Genomic DNA, 26,254 nt, shown 5'->3' with positions numbered 1-26,254 from the left:
TGGCCCAAAGTCTGACTAATATTAACTCTGGACAAAAGCCCATTTCTTAATTATTTCTATTAAACCATTTTAATGGAAGCAGTGTGCAGTCTGTGGGTTTCAGACTTTCCTTATGCCTGAGTGGAAAATTGTATTAGTGCTGCAGATGCTGAACTGGATTCAACATTTGCTGACACAAGGCATACAGAGCAGTCTGATGGCGTTCTTAATCGAGAGAGAAGAAAAGACTATAGAAAATACATAAAGAACTAAAACAGGATACATTGTGAAAATCTGAAGGTTATAGCTTTACAACCCAGTGCATTTTTAATTGGTCCCCAGTCACTTCCAGGTCCTATTTGTATGGACGACTCTAAGTGTTCAGTGGTCAATATGTTTGGAAAGTTCTTGGGAATATGTTGGCTTGTTGGTAATACAAAGCAGTAAAGCCAACGAGGTCATGGCAAGTTTGGTCGAAACGTGTAAACTTGACAGACGTTCTCATTAGCTGCGTAATCAATCACTGCGTGATGAACAGCGATCTACATCACGGTGTCAAGGTTAGTCAAGGCTGGAGTGCTGTTTTGTTTTCTTAATCAGTAGCTATTTTACTTGGAGCATAATAACCTGTTAATAATTTGACTTATAGCTCAATCTCGCGTGTATCTCACAAGCGTGAGACCATTAAGACAGAAGAAAATGAGATTTCATTCTGATGGGAAGAGGTAAATGATTTGATTTATGAATCAAAAAGATAAAGGAATCACTCGAAATGAACAGCATTAGCTTAGTCGTAAGCACGTTCGCCTTACACCTCCAGGGTCGGGGGTTTGATTCCCACCGTGGCCCTGTGTGTGTGGAGTTTGCATGTTCTCCCTGTGCTGCGGGGGTTTCCCCCCAGTCAAAGACATGCATGGTAGGCTGATTGGCGTGTCTAAAGTGTCCGTAGTGTATGACTGGGTGTGTGAATGTGTATGTGATTGTGCCCTGCGATGGATTGGAACCCTGTCCAGGGTGTACCCCGCCTTGTGCCCGATGCTCCCTGGGATAGGCTCCAGGTTTCCCCGTGACCCTGAAGGAAGGATAAGTGGTATAGAAGATGGATGGATGGATGGATGGATGGATGGAAACTGCAGTAATGTAAGCTGCTAGTTACATTCTGACAAGCTTGTCATAGTTACGGTAATGATGATGTAAAGTGTCGCACCTGTCCTTATTTGCACCTAGATATGGTTCAGATCGCATGTAACATGCATGCGAATGAGTTTTTAATACATTCAGAAATATTTGAGGGTATGCCGTTTGAACTGAGGAACTTTCACACCTTTTACTCCATTTGTAGACTCAAAATCAGAGTGAAGTTGTGAAGATATTAGGTTTGTCTGGTATTTGAGCATATAAAAAGGGGATGCAGGGCTGAAATCATGCTCGTAAATGTCATTTAAACCTTTAACAAGTGTGCAAGAATCATGGACACAGTGCTAAATAAATGACTACATAATAATATCAATAAATTTGTAAGATTTTGCTAATCACATCCAGCATTTATTTTCTGTCAGGCAGTTTAGAGTGGTGTTTTTTGGGGGGATTTTTTTGCTTGTTTTTTTTGTTTTGTTTTTGTTTTTTTGGTCAGTTTAACGGTTCGTCTCTCCAAAAAATGCTACGTGCAACCCAAATTACACACCACGGTTGGTTCACTTCCTGCAGTCAGGTTGATTCAAGGTCGTATCGCTTTCTCACTGCAATGGAACCATGCTAAAGTTCACGTGGAACCAGACCACCGTTCTCAGACAGGTCGTTTTGATCTCCTTCCAAGTGCGACTGCTGTGTTCTCACCTGCCCAAAAGAATCACACAGAGCGCGAAAACGCACCGGGGTTTGATTGAAACCAACTAAACACTACATATGTGAGAAACTCTGAGGGGGGATGTTCAGTGGCTATCCTACTGTTGTCTCTAAAAAAAAAAAAACTCTGGTTTTAGTGGCTGTAATGAAACTGTTAGGTTCTTTGTTTCTTACTGTATCTATTTTCACACTTGGTTGTACTTAAACATGCAATTACATGCCTGCACACTGCAATTTTCAGCTCTGAAAATAAACTGGCACTGGTGAAAAGGATGTCTTTACAAAAACGCCCAGTAATGGCAGCTTATAAATGAGCCTCATAAGCAGTTGGCTTGGGTCAAACGTCAAACTTCTGATAATTCCAGAGAGTAATCCTATTTGCTCATATATCTGTATGGAGGGCTTAAAACTAACTGACTGAGAAGATTTCCTGAATTTCAAGCCCTAATTGGTTTAATTGAAGTCTAATTGAGCAAGCAGAATGAATGATATTTGGCCTACTCAATAGAAGAGGATGCCAGAGTCAGTGTGTCATCAATTAGGAGTTATTTATTAAGAGTTGTGCAGACGCACACGGTCTATCTGTCCATGGAGACATGAACACAGACACAAAACAGAGAGAATAGCACATACAGGAAGGAAGGCCCTCTGTGGCAGGAAGCTTCTCATTGTGTTTGAACCGCAGCACTGAGGTCACTAATCTAAGTGCGTCGCACACTTCCTAAAATCCCCCTCTTTTCTACTGGGTTTCCTCCCGTCTTCCAAAATATCGCTTTTGTTTTTACCCTGATTTTTACATTTCTTATCCGTTATGTGACTGGATTTTGTGTGTATTATTCAATAGCGCAACCTGTAAATATATCCAGCGTGGACATCAAATACTTCGGATAAATCGCTTTTATTGAGTTAATCAAATTAATCTGACCTATTTTGAAACAAATATATTTGGTTCATCCTTTAGAATCCATTGCCATTATAAATTTATGTCATCACTTGCTTGCACACCTTGCTGCGACTCGTTAGCTTGGTTAGCTAAAACTCTTAGTTAGCTGGCTAACACCAACCACTAGAGATGAGTATTTGTATTCCGGTCAATACTCACCAGAAATGCTAGTTCCCTGGTGGTCTAGCGGCTAAGGATCCCAAGCTCTCACCACCGTTGGTTAATTCCCGGGTAGGAAACCAACCCAGCCAGTAGGGGTTGCACTCAGTGCCGGTCCCAAGCCCGGATAAAATGGGAGGGTTGCGTCAGGAAGGGCGTCCGGTGTAAAACCTGTGTCAAATCAAACATGCGGACCAATGATCCGCTGTGGAAACGGGAGCAGACGAAAGAACAACTCATCTGAAATTCTAGACTGAGATCAAATCAGAATGATTATATATATTGTACCAAAAAGTGCTTTTTTTAAAAAAAAAAAAAAAAAAAAGTGGGATCGATACATCGTTAACAAAAAACATGTGAGTGATTTGATGGGAATCCTGTCTTTCATGTTTTGGAAAAAAAATGTGGCATGTAATATGGAAGATAAACTCTTGAAACTAACTCCTGTTTACTACTTGTGTCTTTCTCAGGACTACCGGGAGGACGGTATGGACTTGGCGAGCGACGCTTCAAGCCGCTCGGGCTCCGAGTCCAACTCGAACTCCAACAAGGTGACCCCATGCTCGGAATGCAAGTCCTCACCGAGCCTGGAGCTGGCCGCCCTGGATGACTACGATGAGGAGGACGAGGAATTCCAGCAGTACAAGAAGCGTGTCATCGAGGACTGGGAAAACGAATACGATGCTGACAACCAGAATGGCCAAGACAGAACCTTGCGGAAGGCAGTAAACGGCCGCAGCCTGGCCGAGGAGCTCCAAGAGGTGAAGAGTTCACCAGCCACTGCGTCTGAGGAACTCAAGCAGAACGGCAACCTGATCCTGCCCAGGAAACCCCAGGCCAAGGCCATTCCCAAGACCCCTGGTACAGGTGGAGGTGGTGGTGGAGGGGGACTGGGAGTTGGAGGTATGGGCTTGGAGGGGTGTTATCGCCTCGGGGGTTACAGAGAGGACAGTGTGGTGGAGGAGGAGAGTCAGCTTCCCACCATGGACTGGGCAGCGCTCGAGAGGCACCTGGCTGGATTGCAGTTCAGGGAGCAGCAGGAGAACCACAACAGGAACCTGGGAAGGACCAACTCCATGAACGTGAGTCCAGGGCTTTGTCTTATTGTGCAATAGTAGGGGTGTGCAGACCTAAAATTAGTTCTAGTTTGACAGCCAACTGCACCAGAGCATGGGGCCTTTTAATTCCACCTCTTTTGGAAATCAGCTGTTGTAAGCAAAATTAATGTTATTTATTTGAAAGGAACTCAAATGTATCCCTTGATACATTTGCACAACAAACATCTGTGACATCTTTGCTTTATTATGATATGATATGCCAGCAGCTTAGCTAAATAGCTAATGCTACCTGCTGCAGGGGTTTATTGGAAGGTGGTTAGTGGTGGAAGCCATAGCGAGTTTCAGTTACAAACTTTTCAGGAAGCATATGTTGTAAGGTATTAGTCGCAAAGACGGCCTTGCGGTTGGTGTAAGGTGTAAAGTTGGTGGTTACATCCATTTGGTAGCAGTTAGAGAGAGAATTTAACACACACACACACACACACACACACACACACACACACACACACACACACATGCAGACCTAGTAGCAGAGATACAGATCTGTCTACAGAGATATGTCTTCTCATATACCTCTCTGGAGCTGTTTGCGTATCTGTGTGTGTGTGTGTGTGTGTGTGTGTGTGTGTGTGTGTTGCCAGCTCATATTACAGTTAAGCTGATACTTTGTCATATGCCATTTATCACTGGTGGAACATGGTGTCACTCTTGAAACAATCCAGCAGCGGGACATATTCGAGAGCTTCAATAGCACAGGGGACAACGGACAACGGCATGTACTTTAATCCAGACGATTAACATGTGTGACAGTGAGCTCAGGGAGATAGAGACAGGCCAAAGGGAATGAGATAAGGAAAGAGAGAGAGAGCAATTGAGAGACTGGTGGCTGATGGCGGCAGCTGGTGTTCTCAGTAGTTATTTATAGAAACGATTAAATATAAAACAGTTGTTTTGGCGCTGTGAGAAACTGGAAGTCAGTACAAGTTCCAGTGACATAACACCCACCCCTCCCCACCCCCACCCCCCCAGCAGGGGTTTCTCTGCAGCCGCCCATGTGATGTCTTGAAAACTGAGTTTGAGCAGGTCATGCCACATGCGACTCAGTAGAGGGCGCTGTTGTAGTAATAAAGAAGCTTCTTGCGCTGATACTGATGTGGTGAAGGCAGCTGACCTCCAATCTGAGTCATGACTGGTTTTATAAAGATGACCAATCATCATGATTTCTGTTCTTTCACCTTGTGGTCTGGTCACTCATTTATTTGCAGTTGATTTTTTTGTTTGTTTGGGGTTTTTTTTGTTTGTTTGTTTGTTTTTTGTTGTTGTTGTTTTTTTTTTTGTTTTTTTTACAAAACTTGGTCACAGCATCTCTAGGAACTGTAAAGTTTAGTTTAAAATGTTGTTTTTTGTCATGATTATTAGCTCGCTTTTATTAGAAGTGTGTGTGTGTGTGTGTGTGTGTGTGTGTGAGAGAGAGAGACAGAGAGAGACAGAGAGCGAGTATGAATGTGAGTGTACATGTCTGGGTGTAATAAGAGATGCACGGAGTGTGACCATTTTTTAACACCTTAAAATCATATTTAACACCTTTCGCCAATAGTATTTGGCGACGCTGTATAATAGGTCATTTTGATCTCATTTTGTAAACTCCCAAGACCCCTCAGCGTGTCAAGACATCCTCGCTCTCAAAACCGCATATCTTTTTTTTTTTTTTCTATTAGTTTGACTGCAGTTGCTGAATAATTCATAGTCCTTGCTGAATAATCCACTTTGAGATGAATAACTGAATAAGATGCAGAGAGTGTACTGTATGAGGTTAAAAGCAAGTAATAATACGATTTCAGATGCTTTATGTTTTGTATAGTTCTTGGGGTTTACTGAAACTCTTTACCTGCAAAATATCGCACGTATTAGATTCATTTCATTCCACAGCCTGCGTTATGTATCGTCGGACTTCGTCCTGCACTGTTTCCGGTATAATGATGAGTGCCTGACCAAAAAAAATGGGGAAAAAAACTTGAGAAAGTGTCCACTTCTTTTGAATGCGGAAAAAGCTTTTCGACGAAATGATGAGATAAGGATGATAAAGATGGCAGAGTCACTGTCTGTGAGCAGTGTGGCCATTTACAAGCTTCATTTACATATCAATCTATTTGAATCTGGCACATCTGTAAAGCATGCTCAGTGAGGTGAATGGGACTGCCACATCTGTAAAGCATGCTCAGTGAGGTGAATGGGACTGCCTGCCGGTGTGGGTGTGGACCTTTCGCATGCAAACGTACTAAGCCAGTGGACAATAGCCGCTAGCTCCAGCTTTGTGTGCGTGTGGATGCATGTGTCATTATCTGCCTGAGAGAATGTGAGGTATGCAGGGGGGAGGAAAGATGGTCTCCTTCATTCAGTCTGTGTGGCCGAAAGGGGAATCTGTGTAAACTGTGCAGTTGTAACTGTCTCATACACTTAACACACTTGTTTAGGTGTTTAGCAATCAGGAAATGAACACACATTGTGCTCTACAGGGGCAAATGGTTTGCAGTGACAAATTAGATTGATTAGAACCAAGACTATATTACTACTAGGTCCATTTTTTTTCTCCATGGTATTCAGTAAGAAATAAAACAAGGTGTGCTGTTGTAGGACAATAATCAACGATGGGCTCATGTAATTTGGCCAACTGTTAAAAGATCTCCTTTTATACCACAGTGTTTCTGCACAGTGAATCATCAATTCTTTTATTTATTAGTAAACACATCATACTGTCTATATTTTCTATTTAAATGTAGTGTTTTACATTTAACCTTCGTTCTTGTTATTACTTGTGTTAATGTAGCAAGAAAGCATCATAGCTATTCTCTCACCAGCCTCTCTTTTGTCCCCTCTCTTAAAGTTCCATCCATCCATTTTCTGTACCGCTTATCCAACACAGGGGATCCTGGAGCCTGTCCCAGGGGACTCGGGGCACAAGACTCCCTGGACGGGGTGCCAACACATCGCAGGGCACAATCACACATTCACACACTACGGACAATTTGGAAATGCCAATCAGCCTACAACACATGTCTTTGGACTGAGGGAGGAAACCGGAGTACCGGAGGAAAGCCCTGATGCACTGGGAGAACATGCACACTCTGCACAGACAGGGCAGAGGCGGGAATCGAACCCGCAAACCCGGGGTTCGAGGCTAATGTGTTAACCGCTAAAACTAAATATACATACAGTGTGTGTATACATATAGTGCAGTGTGACTCTAATGCAGTTGGCATGAGAATCGTTTCACACCAGTAAAGGAGTCGCTCTTACCAGTGAAGCATCGCACCTTCCCCGAAGAAAAATGATGCTCAGCTCATTCTATACACTGTGTGCCTCCTTTTAATACTGAGAAGTGTGCTGCTTTTAGGTTAAGGATGACACGGAGTGGGTGAAGCGAGGCAGAAGCCATTTCCTTCAGTCTCTCATGTATATTTTAAAGCTGCCTCCATTTACTTTAAGGACTGGATCCAGCTATATACTTTAATGTTTAAGGCAAAAACAGTTCTCCCTGAACCATCTATTATTATTAACTTAATAACCATAGATAGCTTTAATTAACATCACAAACTACACTCTTAGGACTCTTAGGAACAGGTTGCATCTGGCATTAGATTCTTAATATTTTTCATCTGAGGAACCTTTAAGGGTTCTGTGTAGGACTCTGCTACAGAGGGTTTCCCCAGAAGAGCAAATGAATGAAGAAGCTTTCATGGTCATAAATTAGTTATTTTTTTCCTCCTATGTTTTGTAGAACCACATCAGGAAAGGAAAATTTTTCCTAAAAGTGTATCCGTGTCCATTATACTCTTAGGGGAAAAGAGTTTTGCCATCTTGTAAGAGTTCATTAGGTAGTAGAGGTGTAACAATGCGTTGTGATGCAAAAATGTGACAGGGTGCGTCATGGAAATCAGCATCGTATTAATTATGCATCGAAAACAATTGCACTGTTTGAACACCGGAGGTCCCAGTCTGCACAACCCATAGAGTTGAAATATATAGAGAGCACGCCGGTCACGTGATTGCATTTGTTCTTGGAGAGCGGCATTACCAGGAATCATTTGCACTTGCGAAGTGACCGATAGCCCCAGAATACAATGATGGACACACATGAGTTCTATGGTTACACAACCACATTATAACAGTTCAAAAAATAGCTCTTCAGTTGATTTCACACGACATCAGCCTGCGCACTGCTGCAATCTGCAAGGGCTAAGTAATTTTTGAGAAATTCCCATTAAGGTTGTGATCATCATTAGGAACAGGACAACCGATCAAAATCTCAGCCTCTCTGTTTGTTGGAGATCCTGTTCTCAAAAATCCTCGTCTCACCTCCTACAGCTTCCAGGAAGACTTATCTCTTTATAATTGTAGCGAGAAGTGAGAGCGGAAACTCAGACATAGCGTCTTTTTATTCTGCGGGTGTCTGGTGTGAGGTCAGCAGGCTAGTACAGAGAGCCTTCATATAGTGATGAATATTTCAGCCTCCTCCAGAGAAGGCACGGGTGACACAGGGCATGCTGTCTGAATGGATTTAATGGATGAGGCAGATTCAACGTGGCAGACTCGGCAGACTGAAGAACAAGGCGAGAGCTAGAGTGAACAAAATTCTGGTTACATTCTAAAAAAAATTATTTAGAGTGAGAAAGAGAGTCTGATAAAACTTATCTTGCTCTCCATAGTACATGTACACGTTTTATGGCTTAAGTAGGAAGAGTCAGGACGTCACAAACTTTTTTTGTTGTATGCCATGAAATGGTTGTAGGGATAAAGTGAAGCGAATGGACTTCATTACTATCAGTGATTTTATGCTAATATTTCTTATAGCCTTGTTGAGTTTATTGCTATGCTAGCAAATTAAACTCGGTGTAGCATGGGAATGTGCTAGCTAATTGAATACTAGGACAGCAAGGGAGGCATTTAGCTTAGCTAGCTAAAAATGTAGCTAACCGGGTTCATGAAATTGCCACGTGAACATATTTGACACTGGAATGTGGAATGTGATAGTGTGTGCTAGCACTCAGTGGAAGGTAACAGACAGTGTGTAACGTGTCAGTGTGTTTTCTATTGCTCAGCAGATTTCATATCCTCTCACACAGCAACCAAGGGGTTTAAAAAGTAAATCCATTGAGACAGACGGAAAAAACACTGCCTTAACTTTCTCTTAGACTTCATTATGCTATAGTGTTTATTTATATAGTGTAATGTATGCACATATTGTATTTACAACACTGTTATATCTGTATGTCCTGTATATACTACACACACTGTATGTTATACATAGACTGCAAAAAAGCAGCAAATATTTCAGTCTTTACGTAGACTGTTCATTTGTTTGACTTTCATTCTCATATTACAGTCTTACTGATTCTGATTAGACAATGAGTGTATTGTTCTATGTATTTTATTTAGTAAGTGGAGCGTAGAAGCTGTAAGCAGACCTGCGCACAGGTCCCGTTCTCTGCAGTCTGTAACACGAGACCGTTGATGTTTGTGCGGGGATCGATAGTCACTGGTCAGTGCTGTGCTGCAGCTCTGGACTCGCAGGTTGGAGAAGAAACACTCCTGCTGCCACATCGAGCCCATTAGCAGCTCCAGCAAGCGTGAAACATCCCACGCACTTCCGGAAGGTTCTCATTAGGACAGCTAGTCGGACAGACCACCTGCTGAACCACCTGCTCCAGAGCAGGCAGATCGAGGCTAATAACGTAGGGAAGTGTATGATTTGTGATCAGATGCATGGGGATATTGATGACGATGATGAAGATACTGATGAAGATGCTGCACTGCAACTGTTAACATTTGAAACATCCGACTAGTGTAGCAACTTTGAATTTTTGATCTTCACAGACGGCGCGTTAAAGGAGCCATTTGTAGACGTCGCCTTTCAAGTAAAAGGGCCAGAAATAAGCTGGAAAAATGTCAACAGTGGCCTGAAATGAAGGAATTAGAGAGAACCCATGCATGGCAATATTATCAATCAGTTTTTCTATGGTACATGTAAATGTATCTGAACGCTACTGGGTACAGACATCCTCTTTAACCCCTTAAACTCCCAGGACCCACCTTACTATCATAACTACATATTTTTCCTATTAGTTGCACTGTAGTTACAGATTAATTCACAATTACTCATAGATACTGAGAAATCTGAATGGGATGAATAACTAAGTCACTGGCTATGAGATCTGGCTGGTTGTAAATATGGACGAATAGTACTAAGTTTCCGCTGAGATGGTCCTGTTCACCAGGCACTTCTGGAGAGGCAGGAAGCTGCACAGTTTGCTAATAAGCCAGCGTTTTACATTTGGAAGAGAGCACTGAGGATCTGCCACTATTGGAGACATGTATAGTGGCTTTGTGTTATAGGATGGGAAGGCTTTAACGCCATGTATAGTGTGTTGTGTGTGTGTGTGTGTGTGTGTGTGTGTGTGTGTGTGTGTGTGTTGCAGTGTAAAGCCCAACAGGAAGGTACACAGACATAATGTAAAGCCTGAAATGGAACAATAATGGTATCATTCATTAGTCACACTTTTGTGCATGCATTGTTTTGAACTAGAGCCATTTAATGAAGTTTTATACGGTGCGATTAGGAGTGTGTGTGTGTGTGTGTGTGTGTGTGAGCTACATGAAACAAATACATTGGTGTATACACATGCTATATATACACTTTGGACCTGAACTTGTGTATTTTAAACATGACACAAAAGTAAAAGATTCTTAAAATGCATGGATCCAAGCACATAAAGTATTATGTTAGATAAAAATGTTTAGCAAATATATTTAATATTGCTCCTCTTATTTAAAAGAAAATAATGTGCTATTTTGATGGCGCTTAACACATCTCAAGATGTTTTTGTTTTTGTTTTTTTACACACTCGTGTCTCGTAGCCGGAGGTTCTGGAGTTCGAATCCCGCCCCTGCCTTGCGTGCACGGAGTTTGCACGTTCTCCGCATGCTTTGCGGGTTTCCTCCAGGTACTTCGGTTTCCTCCTCCACTCCAAAGACATGCACTGTAGACTGATTGGCATTTCCAAAATATCTGTAGTGTGCGAATGTGTGTGCGCTTGTGCCCTGGGATGGATTGGCACCCCACGGGGGCCCCTGCCTCGTGCTTCAAGTTCCCTGGGATAGGCTCGATAAGTGGTATGGAAAACGGATGGATGGATGGATGGATGTCTCATAGCATCAGCGGAAAGGAGTGAGACAAGAATTAGAAAGAGAGGCAAACAAGTAGAGAGAGAAAAACAGCAAAGAGATGAAGAGATATAAATAGAGAGAGTTATGGCACAAAAGAGAAAGACAGAGCAAAAGTGAGCCAAATCTCTGTGTGTGTGTGTGTGTGTGTGTGTGTGTGTGAGAGTGCCCAGAATATACAGTACACTGCTCTGCATATCCCACTCTGACTCCCACCACAATGCCACGTCAGGGAGTGAGAGTAAGGGAGAAAGGGAGAAAAAGACAGGGAGGGATGTGAAAAGGAAAGAGGTGGGAGAAAATGGCATAGTGGAATTGCAGACAAAACAAACACGAGCAACAGATTTCCTTATAGAGCTGAGGTAAAGAGACTAAACACTAAGCCACACGGACTGGAAGGACAGCGTCAGAAACGAACAGTGAATAAAGGAGAGGTTATAGATAAAGAACGATCCCTTGAGGCTAGGTTTAAAAATATTGTTGCTGCGTTTATTCTAAATACTAGAATTAATACCTAATGTGTGTTCTCTTTAAGACAAAAAAAAAAAAAAAAAGGCGAGTCTCAGGCCACAACCATGAATATGATTCTTTCAAGTCAGACCTGAACTTTTTGAAATATGAACGAATATAGCAGAGTAAAACGAAGAGCTTGGACGAGGGACTGTATTTGTCAAACTAATTAATGAAATGTGGAGTGATGTATAACAGAGCCACAGAACAGAGCGGTAGAGAATCAAAGCTTTCTGAACTTCACATGAATGCAACAGTTTATCATTTTAAGTTGTCCTCTGCTGTATTCAAGGTGAATCGCAATCGCAATGAAAACAATGGGAATTCTTCTCCTTTCCCCCAGTCGACCCCAACCCTCTGTTGAAACTATCTATCCTTTGTGTTGGGGGCTGGGGGTTCGAATCCCACCTCCACCCTGTGTGCGCTGAGTTTACATGTTCTCCCCATGCTTCGGGGGTTTCCTCTGGGTACTCCGGTTTCCTCCTCCAGTCCAAAGACATGCGCTGTAGGCTGATTGGCATCTCTAAATTGTCCATAGTCTGTGAATGTCCATAATCTGTGAATCTGCCTTGTGCCCCGAGTTCCCTGGGATATGCTCCAGGCTCCCTGCTACCCCGCGTAGGGTAAGTGGTTCAGATAATGGGTGGATGGAAACCTCTGTAAAATGCCATCTGTTGCGTGGCAGTGTTGTGAATCAGTATTTTCTAAAGTTGCTAAAGGTCTAGAAACACCTTTTAAACACAGTGCACATTGTTTTAAAGTTAAAACAACAAATATCACGTCGCACAGCAGATACTGTTGGTTAGATTCGCAGATTAGCATCAGGGAGCAAGGAACACTGTTCAACATATCTTGTTTATGTTACCGTAAGAATAAAACAGCTGGCGTTTTCTTATTTTGAAACCCTTCGTGTGTGAACTCCTCGCCGTGGTTTTCAAAGTCAAGCATGGCCATGGGGTTTGCAGTCATTTTGCTACAGTGGTGAAAAACATAACCCACACAAATAGAAGTTTATTTGTTTATTGGTGAGTTTTATATTTATTAGCCTGTTCGACTTTAATTCAAACCTCAGTAATAAATAGGCTTCTGTTAGCTGAAAGTTCGGGAATGATCACATCTTAATAACGAGCCTAATATTTATATAGTTCATCAAATAAATCGGTACTGAAATTAGTGAAGCAAGGGTTTTCCACTATTTTTGGGCACGCATGAAGAAAATAGAAAAATCAAGGAAACGAGAAGGAGCAAGAATAGAAAGTACTTTGTGAGGGAATGCTGGCATGGCACGAGAGAGAGAGAGAGAGAGAGAGAGAGAGAGAGAGAGAGAGAGAGAGGTATGCCGTATGCCGTGGTGGTGTTGGAGAAATGGTACAGGGTGGAACTTTCCTAGGGTCTATAAAAACAAAAGCTCAGCTTAAGCACACATACAGGCTGATCCAGGATCAGTGTTATAAGCCTGCAGCTGTTTACAGCCATGTAAAGACACAAAGCTAATCTGACTCCAGATCAGTTTTACATCACAGCAATATTTAAAGGTGTGCCTGCAGTGCGGTTCAACCCTGAAAGCCTCAGAGCTGACTGCTCTCATTCTACACGAGTGTGTGCGTGTGTGTGTGTGTGTGTGTGTGTGTGTGTGTGTGTGTGTGTGTGTGTGTGTGTGTGAGAGCATGAGCATGAGCATGCCCTCGCACGCTCCACACCACACACACACACACACACACACACACACACACACACACACAGAGGCATGTGTACTGAGCACTCTGCATTCAACTCTGTGATTCACTGCTCATAGTCTCACCTGTAGTTTAGGAGCCTTATGGGCTCGTGAGTGGTGAGTGTGTGGAATCTGGACTCGAGTTCTTCGATCAGTTCATGAGTGGAATCTGGATTTCAGTTTGAATGAGTGCTCATGTCAGATCAGCGGTGGACTCCAAGCAGCAAGTGGGGAACCTAACACAGGTACAGGAATGAGGTCATCTCAGAAACACACAACACACTTTTCAGACCAGCAGCACTGCTTCACCTGTAGATTCCAGCACAATCATTTTGCTTTTGATTCTGGGAAAAATCTAGTCAGTTTATATCCAGGGACATTTCGATTAATCATGCAGCATCTATTATCATACATTTCTCTCTTCTTCTCGAATCAGACATCATTTATTCAGCGGACATCTAGTGTTAGGGCTGGCAGTTAATTACGTACTAAATTAGATTTCTGTAAGCATGTAAAATCAGAATTGGAACAAAATGACGCATACTGATATTTAGTACTAACACAACAAAAACACACTTTGTCTTTAACCCATACTTGCAGTATAGACACACTGATTACATACACCAATCTAGTAACTAATCACTAGCCACTGTTTAACTAATATTTGAAATAATAATAAATGCTTTTATAAAGTTTCTTTTTGTTGGGTTCACTTGTGTTTTCTGAGCTCAGGCTGTAATACAGGGCAGTTTTTTTCTCTCTCTCTCTCTTTTTGTTTTTTAAACAAAGTCCAGGTGCTTGTTCATGAGCGTGGAAGATCCTAAACATGTGTTGCCTTTTGCGAGTGAATACTTCAGAGTAGGCGTGAATAGTATTCAAATTCACCATCACAAGTATCAGATTATTTGATTAAGAAAGTATTTGAAAGCAGGACCTTTCCAAGTCTCTTCATTTATCACAACACTAGAGACCGTTTTCTCGCCGTTAAAGGGTCTTATGTGTTTCAGATTTTCCATAGGGTGGTGTACATTTTCACACCCTGCATTTAAAGGGAATCTTAATGACAGAGTAGAGCGCACATGCTTATTTAGGCTTGGCAGACACTATGTGTTCGGAAGTGTGTGTGTGTGTTTTAATGCTTCGTGTAGTTGCATCATGTCTGAGAGTGTGACGAATGCAGAAAAGATCACCTGGGCGTTTAGGTGGCAGGCCATGATATCAAAGTACACCTCGTGTGTTATATGGAGCAATCTTTGACTCGCACACATAGGAACAACCTGCTGTTATCAAAATGTAAATGCATCTTGTGTTTAAAACTGTAAGGAAAAGAAAATAATGATTGTTCTCATCGATACTATCTAATGCGTGTCCATACATTAGATCAATATAATGTCTGTTGTTGCTCCGCAATGCTTGCCAGGTCTTACCAAAGCTCCACCCAATACCAAGACTTTGTTGATTGGAAGCTTTCCAATCATGAACAGTAAAATGGAAGATCTCATTACAAGTTATTGACATGCATATACTATTTCAGATGATTGCTCAGTGTAGATGTCATTGATCTCTTTTCTGGGAATCCAGATTTACTGGCCAAGTCCTCATATTTGTACAAAGAATTTTCTTAGGTTTGGTTATTGGTGCGTACATAACGGGACAAGACAATGTATATGTACAATGTGAGTACTACACCGCAGTAAACAGGAAGTACAATACACGGTTCTGACGAAATATACTTCCTCTAAAGTGTTCAAATGCGCACGTAGTGATGGAGGGACGTAAAAAAAGTGCTCAGCATGCAAACATCCAAGACCTCGACGTGTTAGACAGTGTTCACGGTGTACTCAGGTACGTATCAGAAAGTCCAGATGTAGGGTAGCCTGCCATCTCTCAGTATATAACCGCTGAAAAGTCCTTCATCAGGACAGCAAGTGGCACAGCTGGCCCTGAGAGAGACAGTACGTCCCGTGTTGGTGATGCCATGAAGGTGAGCGGTGTGTGTCAGAGACGCGCACGCAGAAGTATAAATCGGCCTTTAGGAACACATTAGAAAAACACACCCTGCAGCGACATGTTTCATCTGGTGTGCAAACTTTGAATCACCTCGACTCGCTGTCAAAGCGAGTCATCAAACACACACCGAAACACACACATGCCTCAACCAGAAAGCATATTGCTTCACTCAGTGATAAGATTCATTTTGAATTATTAATAAGTTTAACAGTAATACACACACACACACACACACACAAAACCATAGTTGTTTAAATACCGTTTTTTGCACAATGATTTACACTGTAAAATTATTCAATTCAATTTTATTTGTTTAAAAAAAATCCAGTAGATCTCTAATGATCATGTGTACGTTTACATGGACAACAATAATACGATACTAACCCGATTAAGACGATACTCTGATTAAGAAACTAGCATGTAAACAGCAATTTTTTATTACTTTAATCCGATTAAAGTCATACTCGAAGTAAACTCAAATGGAATTAAGACGTGTGGAGTATTTCCTGTTTTAGTCGCATTATCGACGTGTATTACAGACATGTACACACCTTAATCACACTATTGACATCGTGTGGGAATTTTCACCGCATTTTGCGACAGGACGCGTACACACACGACAGTGCTCAACCGTTTCACGTCAAACAAGAGAGCACGGCTGTGTCCGAAACCGCGTACTTACCTACTACGGTATATAGCAGGTGAAATACATGTATCTCGGCTACTATACAGTAGGTAAGTACGCGGGTTGCGTCACAGCCCACGGCTTCAAGCAGTCGTCTATTAGCACGTATAACATGACAAATAATTAACCGCACTTGAAGCTTTCGTAAAATTAAAAATTAAACACCCAAAACTGTATACGGTTCCATAACGAAGGCCAACTGTATGTTGATACGTGAAATTCTGGAGGGAACGTCGGACGGCGTGACGTAGGGACGTAATGACGTATGACGTTAATCGATCTATGTTCTATAACATGTAAAACAGGAACATGAAAGGAGTATTCTAAAAGCGACTCGTAAACACCTTAATCACAATATTGTCTTATTCAGAATAAGGTCAATAATTAGATCACTGCTGTCCATGTAAACGTAGTCAATGGTGAGGAAAAACTCACTGAGACGATAAGAAACCTTGAGACTCAAAAGGGAATCCATCTTCTTCCGGGTGACATAGATAGCAGGATTATAAATCATTACAGTTTACAGGTGTAGAAGAGTAAAGACAAACAGCACTAGGTGTGTAGAAAGGATGTTGTGCCCAGAATAGTGTTTATGATTCCAGCAGCAGTCCTTGGGGTTAGGTTAGGTTCAACTTTATTGTCATTGTCAGAGTACAGAGACAATGAAATACAGTTAGCATCCAATCAGTAGTGCAAATAAGTTAAATGAAGTAAATAAGGTTATGATGCAATAAGTTAAGATAACAGTGTACAGTTAAAGGTAAACCGAATGGTGCACACCAGTAATGCAAATGGCAACTGAGTTAAAGGAAATGAATTATGGTGCAATAAGTTAAGATAACAGTGTGCAGGTAGAGGTAAACAGTATGATGCATGCAGTGGATTACAGTAAATGCAGGTGTGCAAATAGCAATGATGTGCAAATGATTATCTGAAATAAATAATTATCGTAATTTACAGAAAATTGCAGTAAAGTGCAAGGACTTGCAAATAATTACAAATAATAGCAGTAATATTCAATACCGAATGGTGTCTAATGCTAATATTTTGTTATTAATAATAAAATTTTTTTTTTTTTTTTTAAAGCACCTTTCACGACACCCAAGGTTACTTCACAAATACAACATGCAAATACAATTCACAAAACACTAAAACACAATATTAAATATATACAATTATACATATGCATATATATACGAGAGATGTCACGATACCAAAAATGTAGTAGTCGGTACCGATACCACCAAAAGTACACGATACTCGATACCAAAGTCGATACCACGGTGTGGTATACAAATAAAATTAAAAACTCTCCAGGAGGACATCCTCCTCTGGCTGATACTGGCAAAAAGAGAGAGGGGGAGGGGGTATTTTAATTATAAACACTGTTTGACAATGACCAATAAAACAGTGGAGGCTACAATGCTAAGGTGCACTCCTAAACACACACACACACACCCCTTATACTCTGAATACAAGCATTAGTTTAAATTCACTGATATGGTGGCAGGCCAAAAAGATTTATTAAAAGCATGAACCTGTGAATAATTATTAGTGACATTAGGCTACATTTAGCTGACAGGACACGGGCTGAATGGAGATGCATGGTGGCCCATTCGGAGGTAGTTTAGAACATATGAGTTCACCATGATCTGAGGCGCAAGGTGAGCTTTCTTCGGTCTCCTCAGAAAATACAGGTGTTGAGGTTCCAGGAAAGGTCACCGGAGATGTGGACACCCAAACTTGAAGCTAGAGATCTACTCTACCTCAGTCCCATTAAGTACCTTAGGTCCAAATCTACAGTATTATCAGAGATTATCCACTAAAGCAAGGGTAAGAGTCATTATAAAGGCATGAGTTCCAACTTTACACAAAATTACTGTGTCATACAATGAGGCAAGATCTACAAGTCTGAGTCCACTACCCAGAGTTGTTTGGGCTTACTCAAGCGTCAAATGATGTGCCTACGTTAAAAGATTTTCGACAAATTCAAATGAATTTTGGCAATCTGGTCAAAATCTCTAGCTTCAGTCATCAGAACTAAATGCATTTGTTTGTAAAAGGGTGAAATGTAATGTCTAAGATAGTTATCAGAGGATGAGTTCAAGTCCCAGGACTGCCAGAGAACTTTGGATAAAAGCATCCATTACTTTCATTACCATTACTTCCTGTTGGCACAAAACCTCAGCAGGTACCAAAAAACCACACAGCTGAACGCTTATGTACTGGAAAAAAAGCCCAGTTCCAGTTTTCAGGGTTTGAGAGGTTTTAGTGATTTGTGCAGTGGATAACAAAAAATCCCTGTGTTGATTTTTCCTTCACAGCCATTCAATAGTGACACCTATTACCCCAGCCTTAAGCTGTCTGACCTTTTGACCCTGTGCTAAGCCTTCTGATTGGCTTCCAGTGTCAGGTTAGAAAAGCCCTCCAAGTCTAATTCGCCAGTTCCTGCAGTTGTTATGCTTCTCCAGTCCCAGTGTGGCTAGCAATCAGTAGGAGCCACATTTCTACCCCCTCTTTAAATAAACACTTTGTAAGAGGGAATGGAGAAAGGGGGGGGGGGGGGGGGGATTGGGTTTCATGACAGAGTTATAAAGCAGGTTAAAGCCCACCGTCACCGGGAATAGAGAACGAGGGAAGGACAGAAAATCATTCAAATAATGCATTATTTTGTCCTGCCAGAACAAATTGAGGTAGTTTTGACACTGAGGCGGTGTGTGTGTGTGTGTGTGTGTGTGTGTGTGTGTGTGTGTGTGTGTGTGTGTGTGTGTGTGTGTTTGTGTAGCAAGGCGAACAGTGAGCCCCAGGCTCCTGTTTGGGTGGAACCACTGTGCTGAATAGCAGGGTCTGTGCATAAGGCCTGTGCCTAAAACACACACACACGTATACACACGTGTGTGTGTGTGTGTGTGTGTGTGTGTGTGTGTGTGTGTGTGTGTGTGTGAGAGAGAGATAGAGAGAAGATGTGTGGGGGAGAGAGAGAAGGTGTGTGTGTGTGCGTGTGTATGGGAGAGAGAGAGAGAAGCTGTGTGTGTGAGAGAGAGAGAAGGTGTGGGGGTATGTGTGTGAGAGAAAGGGGGTGTGTGTGTGTGTGTGTGTGTGTGTAAGAGAGAAGGTGTGGGGGTGTGTGTGGGGGTGTGAGTGAGAAGGTGTGTGTGTGTGTGTGTGTGTGTGTAAGAGAGAGGAGGTGTGTGTGTGTGGGGGTGTGAGTGAGAGAGAGGAGGTGTGTGTGAGAGAGAGATAGAAGGTGTGTGTGTGTGTGTGTGAGAGAGAGGAGGTGTGTGTGCGTGTGAATGGAAGGAGTTGTCTCATTGACATGAGGAATGTAAATATGGTGTGTAAGTGTATGTGGGTTTAGAGGAGAGAGAACAGAGGTGTCTGCTGCAGCCGTGTCTCCACTCATTAAAATATACGTCTGTGATCAGAGAGAGAGAGAGAGAGAGAGAGAGAGAGAGAGAGAGAGAGAGATCCTGCTGTCATACAAGTGCAAAGCTGGACATGTCTCTACTACATTACTACCTCTCTCTCTCACACACACACACACACTCTCTCTACTTGGCAGAGGTCCAGCTCCTGCCAAGATCTTCATCTGTCTCCTTCACAATGTTTACTGAAGAAAGAACATGTAACCCTTAATTATTGTGTGCGTGTGTGTGTGTGTGTATGTATGTATGTGGGTGCATGCGTACGCGCACAAGTGGGTGTGTGTCTGTTCTCATCTCTCCTTGTCTCTTCTCTTGAGTTTTCTTCTCTTTACTACTCTGTTACCTTCTTCTCTCCTCTCCTCACAGTAACAGTAAATTGTCACAGTAGTACCTTTTCTCTGAGTCTTATACAGCGTGACGTGAACCCTCACAGGCCCGGTGCTGGACAGCCTGTGTCCTGTGTTTATGTTTACTATCTACGTCGTGTCAGTCAACATCACGCCAGTTCTTGGCTTTAATTCCAGTAGTGGATTGGATCAGAAAATTTGTCAAATCAAATCAAACTGGATGTTGTGTTCTAGTGTTTAAGGACAGAATGGATCTTGATATTGATACACAGTCTTGGATCGATGTTTCCCTACTTCCTTTCTCTGTTCACACTGAAGCTGATGTCAGTTCTCTAAATGTCAGCGTTCTAAAAGCGGACCCGCTCCTGCTGAGAGAGAGAGAGAGAGAGAGAGAGAGAGAGAGAGAGAGACTTGACTTTAAAATGTCCTTTTTATTCAGTCATTTGGAAATCCTCCAAAAATCGAGACATGGTAAGATAATGACAAGAAAAAAATTCATTGATACAAAAAAATAAAATAAATAAATTAATAATAAATTTTAAAAATGTAAAGAGAGAAAGCAAAATATATATATATATATATTAATAGTAATAAAAATAGTAAAGAATATATATATATATATATATATATATATATATATATATATATATATATATATACATACACACATACATACATATACATACACATACATACACATACATACACATATATATACATATACATACACATACACATACATATATATATATATATATATATACACATACACATACATATATAAGTCGACACGAAAACCCAAAGTAGAAAAAAAAGTGACTATTTCACATCCTGCTCTTTTTTTTTAAGAAAGATTAAGACTTAAAAACCCTGAACCTACAGAGCATGAAACCTCCCCAACTGCCCACAACTTTGAATCTCGGGATAAAACAGGCCGTGAGAGAGAGAGAGAGACACAGAGACAGAGACAGAGAGTGTAAGTAAAGAGTAAAGAGGTGAGACGATAATAAGGAGACTATGGACTATGATAACAACATTAAACTTCATTGTGTGAGTCTGTGTGTGTAATATCACTACATTGATAAAGTCTCTACTTAATACCTTCTTTTCTCTTCTGCTTTACTTTAACAGACTGTAAGTGAAAAAATATGCATTTTAAAATCCAAGACATTGGGAAAGACTAAAAGTGTGTTAAAGCAAGTGCACGAATTGCAATATACCGAACAGATACAGTCTCTGTGTGCGCTCCTGTATGCTCTGTGTTCAATTATTCAAAAGTGGTATTTTGTTATTAGTCAATTCTTAAGTCACTGATCTACAGTTTAATGATTATCTCTTTTTAATATGAAGTTGTATTGAACAGTTTCAGGATGTGTATCTCAGTCTCTGTGCTTTATTGGGATGCTGCCAGACATAAAATACCTGCAAGGCACAAAAAAAAAAAAAAAGAGGATCTGGTTTAAGTTGATTCAACATAACGCAAAATCTGTGATGGAGTATTCTCTCATTACACAGTGATGATATCATCACTATCACATTGCAACGCATGCATCAGCCTTACATCACTCGCTCGGAGCAGAAGCAGAGGTTCTGTTCCGCCCGACAAAGGTGACAATGCAGCAAAAAGCTTTCGAACGCCCTTATGACACTTAACGTCACACCACAATATCAACAAAGAAAATAAGCAGAGAGAAAGAGGAGTTGCTGTAAGGTCGGGTTCGGGTCGGAGGAGTTTCAGGATTGTCTGAATTGTTTTTGGGATGTGACGTTAAACCAGTGTGATCGCTTCCTGGAACAAGGCAATTTAAATGGGAAATACAAAATAAACGTTAAACGTATTTGTGTGATAATTGGACGTATATATGATAAAATACTAATAATGAATCATGAAATACGGTCATTAATGCAATTGCCATAATTCCATCGTGTGAACCATCATTTAAAACGAAACAAAAACAAAATAAAGATACGCATGAACTACTTCTAGGGGAGAACCTGGAAACCTGTAGGTCTTACATTTGCTTAATATTTTCGAGAAAGGTATTCTAGAGCTTAGGAATGAGTCTGAATATTAGCTAGAGAAAGTGGAGTGTGACCGTGTCTGAGGCTCGGGCTGCAGGAGGCCAGCTCATTCTCCTGGAAAAAAAACAACCCAAAAAATACCAACTGGAATCTGGTATGGTGATAACCAGATATTAGTTACAGTTCACACTGTGAGCGAAAGATTGAAGCTAGCAGGGTTTAAATACGAGAGAGAGAGAGAGAGAGTGAGAGAGAGAGAGAGTTAAAGCAGGAGAAGGAGAATCAAAGCTCCACTCTCACATCAAAGTCCTCCCATGGGTTCGAGCCACATTAATATTCTGCAGAGCTCTGACAAAAAGCGAAAGAGAGGGAGAGTAAAGACTTTCAATTCAGCGCTCTCGTACGGAGGAAGACAATTTTCATAACACACCTCCCGAAAATAGGTGTGTTTTTTTTTTTTTTTCTTTTCAAGGTGAGCATCAGCTTCAACGCACTGTGAAAATATTGGTGTGCTTTACACATCTGCCCCGAGACATGAGCTTTAGCGCTGTCACACTGTACACGTCACTTCTTTAGGATTTAAACTCTATAACAAGTATCCAGGCCAAACCTATTTTCCGTCATGTACAGGAGGATATTTAAATGACTGAATGTCCTCAGCTATTTGAGTCAGCTCTTGATGGAGTCTTATTATGTCTTTTGTCAGAACATTAAGAAACACAGTGAGTGCACATACATACGTCTACTTTACATACGGTACACACTGTATATGAACTTGCGTCTTAATGCTATGGACGTATATTTGTAGCGGTCTGGGAAACTTTTTGATACTAGATATGTAGCAAAAAATGGGATATGTGATACCCCTTCTCAGGGAACAGGGTTACAGTGTAACCCAGACGTGTTATTTTTTTTGTTTGATTGTTTGTTTGTTTTTTAACCACCACTTGCTACATGATCTTGTAGAAAGACCAGGAAGCAAATAAAAACATTCCCACATCATTCGGTGAAATATAATTATGGTTTCTTATCGTAGAGATGTTATAGGCAGAAAAAACAATTTTTGCCCAAAAAAAAAAAAAAAAAAAAACAATTTTGTGTCTGTTTGCATGAATTAAGCCACAGCACCATCCAGCGGGGTTTCCTCAGACAGCCACACGTATTTCAAAGCTGTTTTTACATCATTAGTGAGCGTTCCAGTCTTTTATGGAGTTGTGGTATTTATAGGTTTTGTTGTAATGTTGGGATTCGACTGTTCCATATGTTTGTCTATGTAATAGACACCACTCTGATGCTTACAGGGCTTTTTGAGTTACTCAACATTTTTGATGTGTAAGATTGTGTGGGTATGGGGGTTACTGGACATTCAAAAATAACCCCCGCCACCCTCCCACACACACTCACACACACGCAAACTCTACTTTGGGAGGATGCCAGCACTGTATCCGATCCAGCTACTGATGGTGTTGATGTATATAACGTATAAAATACGTTATACCGGCAAGTAGAGGAAACAGAATATTCTGGCTATACATTATACAGAATGGAAAACTGTAAGTCATATAAGATTTTCACTGAGGCAGGACAATCAAAGCGTGATCTGTCTCCTTCCAGTTCATTTAAATCTGCACCGGCTGGTGGTGGAGAAACTGAAGGCTTGTGTAACAGGGATTAATGACCGTCGTTGCTGTCTGCCTCATGGTTTATAGTTCAGGAGCCAAAACTCTAACACAATGCAGCACAAGCATCCTTTGAGCAGTGACAGGGGTTTTTATGCTTCTGTTGAAATTGTTGAAGTGGTTTAATTGAATAACAGGAAAAGTTCAACCATCTTCCAGCAAATAAAATTTCACGTGATTATCATATCGTAATCACAGCTTGTCTCGGTTAAAAAGACAGCCTATGCAGTGGGGCGTAAGGAAACACTGTGGCCACGAGTCGATGTGATTTATGATACTGGCTTCACAATTCATTTCTATGCTCTATATATTTTTGAACAAAATTTGAATTAGAAAAAAACTATGACTGAAAAGACTCCTTTTTTTTTTATTTCTGTTAGTCAATATTTTGTGCTATCTCCCTTTGCCAAGATAACAGCTCTGAGTCTTCTGCTATAACGCCTGATGAGGGTGGAGAATACATGGTAAGTGATCTGAGACCGTTCCTCCATACAGAATCTCTCCAGATCCTTCACATTTCGAGGTCCACGCTTGTGGACTCTCCTCTTCAGTTCACCACACAGGTTTTCTATGGGGTTCAAGTCAGGGGACTGAGATGGCCATGGCAGGACCATGATTTTGTTGTCGGTTGATTATGATGTAGGTTTTGGATCATTGTCCTGCTGGAAGATCCAACCATGGCCCATTTTAAGCTTTCTGGCAGAGGCAGTCAGGTTTTCATTTAATATCTGTGGATATTTCATAGTCCAAAACAGAAAGATCCACCACCATATTTAACTATGGGCATGAGGTACTTTTCCATATGGCTACCTCTCTGTGTGCACCAAAACCACCTCTGGTGTTTATTGCCAAAAAGCTCTGTTTGGGTTCATCTGACCATCGAACCCGATCCCATTTGAAGTTCCAGTAGTGTCTGGCAAACTGAAGACGCTCGAGTTTTTGGATGAGAGTAGAGGCTTTTTTCTTGAAACCCTTCCAAACTACTTGTGGTGATGTAGGTGACTTTGGATTGTAGTTTTGGAGACTTTCTGACCCCAAGACCCAACTAACTTCTGCAATTATCCAGCTGTGATCCTTGGAGATTTTTTGGCCACTCGAACCGTCCTCTTCACATCACGTTGAGATGATATAGACACACGTCCTCTTCCAGGTTGATTCATAACATTTCCAGTTGACTGGAACTTCTTAATTATTGCCCTGATGGTGGAAATGGGTGTTTACAATGCTTGTGCTATTTTCTTATTACCACTTTCCCATTTTGTGAAGCTCAACAACATTTTGCTGCACATCACAGCTACATTCCTATGTCTTACCCTTTGTTATGAATGACTAAGGGAATTTAGCCTGTGTGTTACCTCATATTTATACCCCTGTTGAACAGGAAGCCATGGTTGAACCATTTCCGGTTCCTAGTCACCTAGGTGTACAAAAAAATGTGGGAATATACATCAAATAAATTTTTTTCTCATATGATTTCATATGGGTGCCAGTAATTGTTGCACACATATAGTTAATAAATATATTTTATTACCTCACTTGTCGCTTGACCTGCTTTAAATTAATATCCAACTTAAGACAATGTACCAAACAGACGTAATCCAGGTCTTGAACCCCAGCAGCGACGTGTTGTTTCTGTACCCGGTGTGATTAATGAGTCCTCATGAGCAGGGAAGAACAGTAGGCTCTCTCCTTTACACCGTGTGCCAATGGGACATATGCGCTGTCACATGGCACTGTCAAAAGCTCTGTGTTCTCCAAGCACACTGGGACTAAATAATGATGATAAATGTAATATGGCTCGAGTGGGCTTTGTCCTCCTTGAGTGATAAAGCATGTAAAAAAAAAAATAGGAGGGGAGGGAGGGGGGGGTTGTAGCTTAAAAAAAAAAATCTTGCACCAGTGGGGGGAGAGAGAGAGAGAGAGAGAGAGAGAGAGAGGAAGGAAGAGAGAAGAGGGTTAATCTGGTTAGTTTGGCTTAATTTTGCTTTGCTTTAGTGAAGGCCAGATGGCATGAACGGATTAGACTCCCTCCTGTCTGTACTGGGCTTCAGAAAGAGAAAGGGATTAATGCTCTTGCGCGCACACACACACACACACACACACACACACACACACACACACACATTGCATAAGTACACATGCATCACTACAGTAGCACCCTACACTGTGATTTAGAGTTGTAATGAAAAGTCATTTAATTTAAAGCACACATCATGTAACACAGAGCCCCAATGCACTCTGGATGGTGTGTGTGCCCAATGAATGAGTGATCCTGGGTGTTTGGCTATCAAAACCACTCGCATTACCTATTTGCATATAGTGCTATAGTCATGAATTAAAGCCTGACACAAGTACACAACTACACATGCATCTATAGATTATAATAACTCTCTTATTTCACAACCCCCAACCTTTTTTTACATCCTCTAAGCACCTTTTAGATCATTTTCTCACCCAGAATCCAGGGTACACAAATTTAATTTAAAAATAAATTTAAAAATAAATTCTCTCATGTCGTTCCAAACCCATAAGACTTTCATTCATCTTTGGAACACAGAGGACATTTTTAATGAAACTTGGCAGATCTCTGTGCCTCCGTTTAACCAAAACCAAAACTTTCAAGCTCCAAAAAGTTCATAAAGGCATCGTAAAAG

At 41.3% G+C, this 26,254-nt stretch overlaps 1 protein-coding gene across 4 annotated transcripts in view; it reads left to right on the top strand.

Annotated features, from left to right (window-relative positions):
* The window catches only part of schip1 (schwannomin interacting protein 1), a 358,752-nt gene that overhangs the window by 281,489 nt on the left and 51,009 nt on the right, over positions 1-26,254 (top strand). For 3 of the 4 annotated variants that reach the window (XM_017495932.3, XM_047162628.2, XM_053673551.1), the window contains one exon: positions 3,397-4,008. In XM_017495932.3, the coding sequence (XP_017351421.1) occupies positions 3,397-4,008 (612 nt within the window). Of the gene's footprint in view, positions 1-3,396; positions 4,009-13,448; positions 13,678-26,254 lie in introns of those variants that run through there. The other variant, XM_053673553.1, reaches the window with a different exon arrangement.

This window comes from Ictalurus punctatus, chromosome 20, assembly GCF_001660625.3.
Source record: "Ictalurus punctatus breed USDA103 chromosome 20, Coco_2.0, whole genome shotgun sequence".
Lineage (NCBI taxonomy): Eukaryota > Metazoa > Chordata > Actinopteri > Siluriformes > Ictaluridae > Ictalurus > Ictalurus punctatus.
The sequence above is the reverse complement of the archived record's forward strand: the minus strand, read 5'-3'. Positions and strand labels throughout refer to the sequence as shown.